This window comes from Loa loa, assembly GCF_000183805.2.
Source record: "Loa loa unplaced genomic scaffold supercont3.4, whole genome shotgun sequence".
Classification (NCBI taxonomy): Eukaryota; Metazoa; Nematoda; class Chromadorea; order Rhabditida; family Onchocercidae; genus Loa; species Loa loa.
Window position 1 is genome coordinate 112,233 of NW_018108184.1, and position 7,023 is coordinate 119,255.

The 7,023-nt window shown below is 32.2% G+C and overlaps 1 protein-coding gene across 1 annotated transcript in view; it reads right to left on the minus strand.

The window, feature by feature from the left end:
* LOAG_11276 (hypothetical protein) overlaps nt 1–7,023 on the minus strand; it is a 7,813-nt gene continuing 790 nt past the window's right edge. The window contains exons 2-14 of the mRNA XM_020448325.1: nt 6,655–6,792; nt 6,258–6,431; nt 5,818–5,952; nt 5,386–5,553; nt 4,885–5,140; nt 4,329–4,451; nt 3,864–4,013; nt 3,552–3,700; nt 2,875–3,106; nt 2,365–2,546; nt 1,896–2,105; nt 1,318–1,495; nt 1–74 (exon numbers count right to left, since the gene is read on the minus strand). Coding sequence (XP_020301520.1) covers nt 1,346–1,495; nt 1,896–2,105; nt 2,365–2,546; nt 2,875–3,106; nt 3,552–3,700; nt 3,864–4,013; nt 4,329–4,451; nt 4,885–5,140; nt 5,386–5,553; nt 5,818–5,952; nt 6,258–6,431; nt 6,655–6,792 — 2,067 coding nt within the window. The 3' untranslated portion in view covers nt 1–74; nt 1,318–1,345. The remainder of the gene's footprint in view (nt 75–1,317; nt 1,496–1,895; nt 2,106–2,364; nt 2,547–2,874; nt 3,107–3,551; nt 3,701–3,863; nt 4,014–4,328; nt 4,452–4,884; nt 5,141–5,385; nt 5,554–5,817; nt 5,953–6,257; nt 6,432–6,654; nt 6,793–7,023) is intronic.

Consider the following 7,023-nt stretch of genomic DNA (forward strand, 5'->3'; position numbering starts at 1 on the left):
GATTAAAATAGGAAAAGAATTCGAATTTGAGATTCAATTTAACCGGTTGTTGTCCAAAGTTACACGCATCACACCTGAAACAATAAGCATTTGTGAACAAAAATATCTGCTATGTAAATGAGAATATCTGCCATGATCCATAAATCCGTCACAATCAAATTTGGCCAGAAAACTGATATATGAAGGGAAGCATCGGTCGGTGCGTAGTCAAACAGAGATATACTTTTCATTCTCGAAAGTATCCTATTACCGTGTCATCTTGTAGTTTATTAGCAGATAAATTAGGAAAAATGATTTGACAATTGATCGTCGACCTTTTTCAGATAATTTATTAACATCAATAAAATTTATGGTTAGAAATTGTAAATACAAAAAGTATTTGAACTCTGAACTTTGAACTTTGTTCAGAAAATTTTGCTTTCATGTAAATTAAAATAAGAATTAATAGTTGTTGAAAAATGAATCCGATACGTAATGACTAATGCTGAAACTCTGATTACAATGAAAGAAAAAAAAAGTTTAAATGAAATAAAACGAGCAATTGGAGTGGGAAAGGAATTATTAGCAGTTAAAATCACTAGCAGTTTATTTATTAACAGACATATTAGAAAAACGAATTTGACATTTGAAAGTTTATGAGCACACATGAATTAAATCTAAGGGAAATGTTAAGGTTATGGCATAGTTTTATGCTCTTGAAATCTGTCAAATCAAGAAGCATTTAGTAATTTTTCATATTTCACTGAAAGGAACAACTGATGACTTCATAAATCGTCAATACAAATTAACAGGGTCGAAACTTTGGGCAAATCTGTATTCAATAGAAGGGAACATCACGAATTTTTCTCCCATATCATTTCGAATAAATTGTATTACTGTAGACCATTGCCTGGCTTATTGTACTTAGGAAACTTATTCTTAGAAAACTTCCACTTAACATGGGTTTGCCACAGATGTTAGCTATCTTAGTGTTTAAAAAATGTTTGAATTGCACATTTGTCAATTTCGAAATACTCATAAGTCATGGACGGTCGTCATAACTACATATTATTCAAAATATTTGAAGTATTTAGTTACATTATTGACTCATATCATTTTTTTTCTTTGAACAGAGTAAAGTGAGGGAAGTTTCTATCTTTCCAAGAGTTATCTCTTCTCTTGAAATATCTCTCCTCTTGGAATACCTCTAATTTATCCCAACATGCGGAAACCGCTGAATCAACGTTTTTAATACTTAGTTTGTGTTTGAAACATAAAAAAATAAAGTCACACGAAACTGTTGACAAAAAGATAGTCAAACAAAAGTGTTGACATTACCAGGAAAGTAAGAAGAAAATCAGGAAGATTAAGTAATCGTAAAATTCACTGGTGGTTCGCCCTTCCGACCAACCAATAAATAAGTATCCATGCCACCATCCACTCCTTTTACTTCAATATGATCACGGTATTCAAAGTCGTAACGATCACATAGCAAATCTCGAGTTTTCTGAGATACCTATAGGTATTAAATTTATGAATGACTTATTATAACAGAAGTTATAGAAGCAAAAGTTCTATGGCTTTCTGAGATACATTTAATTTTGTCGCTTATTTTTGTTTGGGATTTCTAGTACTAACATGAGTTTATCAGTGTGTAGAAATGTGAGGACAGGAAATTTCCACTATAATACTTGTACATCATCCTCCCAGTGCTGTTAAATTATCATCGAAGGAAAAAGCACACTAAACAACCTGATGTCCTGAGAACTCCAGCGAATAATCCTCAAATTTTCAAAGTACTTTCAAAATTCTGCTTACCCAACAGTCTTATTCCAAAAAGAAAAGTTATCAATGTAATTCTTGAACCATATCTAAGTTAGAAAGCGAAAAAAAGTAGAACAAGAAAGGAATACGACCTGTATTCGATTCTGTACACCTGTACTATACATTCTGGAAGCAATATTCACTGTATCACCCCAAATATCGTAGTATAGTTTCGTAGTACCGATAACACCAGCTGTCACCGGGCCAATGTTATAGCCAATTTTGCAAACAAAATCGAAATTTAACAAATCCTGGTTAAAATAGTTCAGTTGTTGTTGTAAACCGATTGCAAATTCCATCAACTAAAAAAAATGAAAATGAATTTTCAAATGGACAGAAAATAACACATTGAAAAAAGTTTTGCTAAAGATGTTTATTCATTTTTTCCTTCGCTCTTTCGGTTAGTTAGAGTAATGGATATTAAAATATAAAATGAACTTTCGTGATTCCTGGAACAAGCATTTGGTACTTTTAATGGTTGTCTGCTCTTCAAAAATTGAATTTAAATTTGTCGAGAATTTAATACCGGCAGCAAACTTGCATTTTTGCAAAATCATTGACCTGATAAAGATGCTCGTGAGGATGTTGGGCTGATCGTCTTTGATCTGGATTCAATCCAGCTGCTGCCATATATGTAGGTCCAATAGTTTTGATTTTTTCCACCTGTGAGAAGTCAGGCCTATCCAGCAATTCATCAAAATCCCCAATAATCTCATTTAACACTCGTAAAAATTCGCGTCCTCCTGAAATATTTAACAAATTTTTCCAGCGAATATTGGATATTCCAATGTTAGATGCATAAGCTGATAATGGAAAACCATTAAGGCCTCAAGTATTCATCAGTCTGCATACATAGATCTCCTGATATATCCATAAAATAATTACTCGAGGTCTCCTGTGAGACACAATCATACGACTCTCCCAAATGCATATATCAAAATACATGCATATATTGAAATACATACATATAAAATATGTACATACAAATATATACATATATTAAAACATTCTCAAGAATAAATCTCTGCCAAAAATACTAGATTTTTTCAAAATTTAAATTAAGCAACAAACCCTCAAAAGTCTCTTCGTACATTTCGTTCCAATTAGTGATCGTAGCAAAGAGAACCGCTGTCAGTGCATGATTTTCAGAGTATCTAATACTCGATTTCAGGGAATCGATGGCATGTTGCGGGATGATATTAGTTAAAAGCCAATCAGCTTGGTCACGTACCGCTTGCATTTGCACCGTGTCACGTTGCGCTTGTACGTCACCGAAGAAAGACATTCGAAATGCAGCTTCAAACTAAAGTAGTTAACAAATCAAATTACTATCTTCAAGCTGAGGGTTTCGAAATCGCAACATTCAAGTTTTTGTCTGAGAAGTAACTGTTAATGGAATTTCTGGAATTCACTGGAAGAATCAAATAATTACATATGGTAAATACCATTTCAGACAGTATGTCTTCAACTTTATCAGAGAACTAAGAGATTATTCAGCGGGAAAATTATATGGAAATGCTAGAAGATTGGTATCCTTTTCACGAAAATCCAAAAAATAAAAAAAATGATTATTTTGTGAAAAGTGTGGAAAGATTATTTCACAGAAATAATCTTTTCACGGAAGTTCAAGTATGCGGTCATTTCCTGTATGCAGTTGTGTAATCACAAGATATATACTCTATTAAACTCCTTTTACTGATCCTATTTTGCTTCGCCTCTGACTGAATAGATGGGATGAAAAATCTCGCCTGATAATTGAGAAAAGCGACCAAAACGACAACCAAAAAGACATCAAGAGAAATTTCAGGCAAATTAATCGGGGAACCGAATCGTCCTGATGCCCAAAGAGGCACGGTACCATTGCAGAAATGTGGCCCAATATTTGGATTATTGGATGCTACAACACTCCAAGATTTTTTTCTGAAGCTCAATTTAATTGTTTGGAATAAGACCTAATATAAATGCATTTATCATACCTTGTCTAACAAGGAATTATGTTTCTACGAAGAGTGAAAATCTGTGACAAAAGTGGTTCTTCATCTCTTATGTGAAAAACTTACATTTGTCGACCAATGTACCAATGCGATACTGGCAAACATAAGTGAGCCATAAAAATATGAAACCGACCAACAATGCCTCAGCTGTTTTTGGCCAAGCTGAGAGTTGCGAAAAATTGCAATGTGCAAACAATGCAACCAAAAATACATAGGCTAAAAAAAATGATGCTATACTTACATGCATCCAACATATAAGCTTAAGAATCCGAGTTTGTCGGAAAAAAAGTGTTGAAATTATTACGAAGATCGTAAACATAAAGTAAGGTTATACGAGTATGCTGAATAGCATGACAAGAGTTTCCGAAAGAAAGACTCTAAATGTTAGCCATCGAGCAGTTAGCCTTAAAGCATCAGGTATCCAGTCCGATGTTTCATAAGAACCTTATTCAATCAAACATTACTTTTAAAATTGAAAAAATAGGATTTGAAATAAGTATAAACAATCCAAAAATTAAAAAAAAAACATACAAAACAAAATCCGTTGTGAAAGCAAATCTGACGAAACACATACATATTCCTGTGCAACAATATTATTACATAACGGTGCTACCGATAATGCAACACCTGTCGGTAATAATATAAGTACCATTCCTAAATGAAGCATAATTTTTTGTTAATGAAAACCTTTCCATTAGAAAATATACAACCAAATTAAGACTAATGCAAGTTGACAAAGACTGAAATTAATAAGTAAAGCAAATTGCTTGATTTACATTTGTTAATGTGACAAACTTCTGGTAACTAATAAGTAAAAGTTTAAATCATTTCGCAACTAAACTCTATAAAAACTCCTTTTTGTAACAAAAAAGGAACCGAAAGCATTATAGGAATTGACCTATTAATTAAACTAATGTGCAGTAATATTATATACCAAACGACTACCTGAAAATGACTTTAAGCGGTTAAAATATTTCTTATAATTCACTTTATAAATAAAGTACTAATAATTCTAGGAATGCTTCCGATCTCTTCATGTTTTGCTTATCACGATATAGAAAACAAGTATTATAATCTAAAGCATAACCTGTAACATGACGTGGTGTCCAAGGATTAATAAACGGGAAAATTGTCTGACGCCTTAGTAATGGTATACCAATGACAATGACAATCAATGCAGTAGCAAAGAGTGAGACCGTAAAATAAATAATGAAGATGGCATTTAACATTCCCGAAACAAGAATCGCAGCTGCACAAATGACGAGCAACATCCCAGCTACCAGTACATCAATAAATACACCCGAATAACGATAATGTAAGTCCAAGTTATCAGTTTGTGATGTCTGCAAAAATTTCCTTTGCTTGTTTCATCATGCAAATTTTAGCTTCAATAAGCAAAATAAATACGTGAGTTACTTTTATCTATTTAAATATTTGGCAAACATTATTTACATAGCAAAATTAAATCCAGAAGAAATATTCACTACAATTTGTTTGCATTCTTAAATACTTCGTAATTATCTGTTAATCTTTATCTACTTAAATATTATACGCATCACTCGTGTTTATGAACAGAAAGGAGGCAAACATTTTTGCATGGTCCTGTGCCATCACAACTGGGCCATTGGCGATCGACAGATTCTGAAAAATGCGCCCTATACCGCTCTTCTATGTTTACTTCATTAAATCGTAAGGTCCATCTGTTTAACCAGTCATTGTGCATCCAGAAACCACGATTAAAATTAATATCTGAATTCTGCAAAAATATAGCAGAAATAGAACTTGTCATTCCTTTAGATTGAATCGGTATGAGAGAAAGAAAATATTCGTAAAATTCAAAGTGTTTCCAATCAGGTTTTATAAAATATTAGCCTTTATGCGTTATAAAACTTACCAAAGTACTTTTTTCTAAAAAAAAAAAACCTACGTTTTATTTTTAGTCGTCAAAAGTTAAAAAGAATATTTGAAGTAATCTTAGTCAACTGCATTTGATGGCTACAGGTATGCCAGAACACTCTACCTGGATTACTAAAGCAAGGCGTTCGTCGAAAGCACGATTGTCTGTATCGAACCGTGTTAATGATGGAGCATTTTGGTGGTATGAAATTGCAGTCTCGATTGGACCTGCACAAGAAAATGTATCCGAAACTGAATCCTGAAAGAAAAACGAAAAACTTTGGAAATCCTTTTTTCAAAAAACTTTTAAATTTGGAATCAAATTTACCAATTTAGGAATCAAATGTCAAAGCTTATTTTGAAGTGCTGAAAATTCAGAAAAGTGGAAATTTTAGGTCTCATTTTACCTTAGAAATTTTTGTATCAGCAAGTATTTAAAAAAAAAGGCACCTAATCAGAAACTCATTTCTTGATTTTTCACCAATTTTTTTTTTAAATTAAAACTGCATAGATTAACACTTTCATTTGACACTGTTTACTGAAATTTTGTTAAAAAAAATAAACCTGTATTTCTGAGCTTTTCGAGCCACGTCTGCTGCTTCCATTTAATAGTTCATGTGACAGTTGGTCACCTAACTGATCTGTTATACTGAATGGTTTCATGTCATCCGGATGTAAAGCATGTAACGAAGCAGATTTACGTCTTTTTTCAATAATCGGCGATTTGTTGTTTGCATTCTGAGACGAATAAAAATAAAACTCTTTGAAAAGAACAATTAAAAACATCCAGCAACAGTGCTCAATCAGCAATGCTCCATGCCATCTATCTTGACCGGTTCACTAAAGTATTTCAAAACTACACCTGTAAACAAAACCCATAAGTACGTAGCATTATCCGCTCTTGATTTCATACTTATTTGTTCAATTTATTGTCAAATTCTAAATTTGGCAAACAAAAGACCTTATCCAAATATCCGCTGTAATGGAGAACTTGTGCCGAATTACTTTCACACTTCCTTTCCAACATTTTCATATTGCCACTACACCGTTCAATAGGTACTGACGTTATTTGCACCATTTTAAGCTTATTAGTTAACCTCTGCAAATTAAGTGTAAAAGACACTCTTGCTTTTTCTCTTCATGTATGCATTACTCGATGCTCGCTGTGTATATTATGCGATAAAAACTGAGAATATTTAATGAGAAATGAGATAAAGCAGAATATATATATATATATATATATATATATATATATATATATATATATATATATATATATATATATATATATATATATATATATATATATATATATATATATATATATATA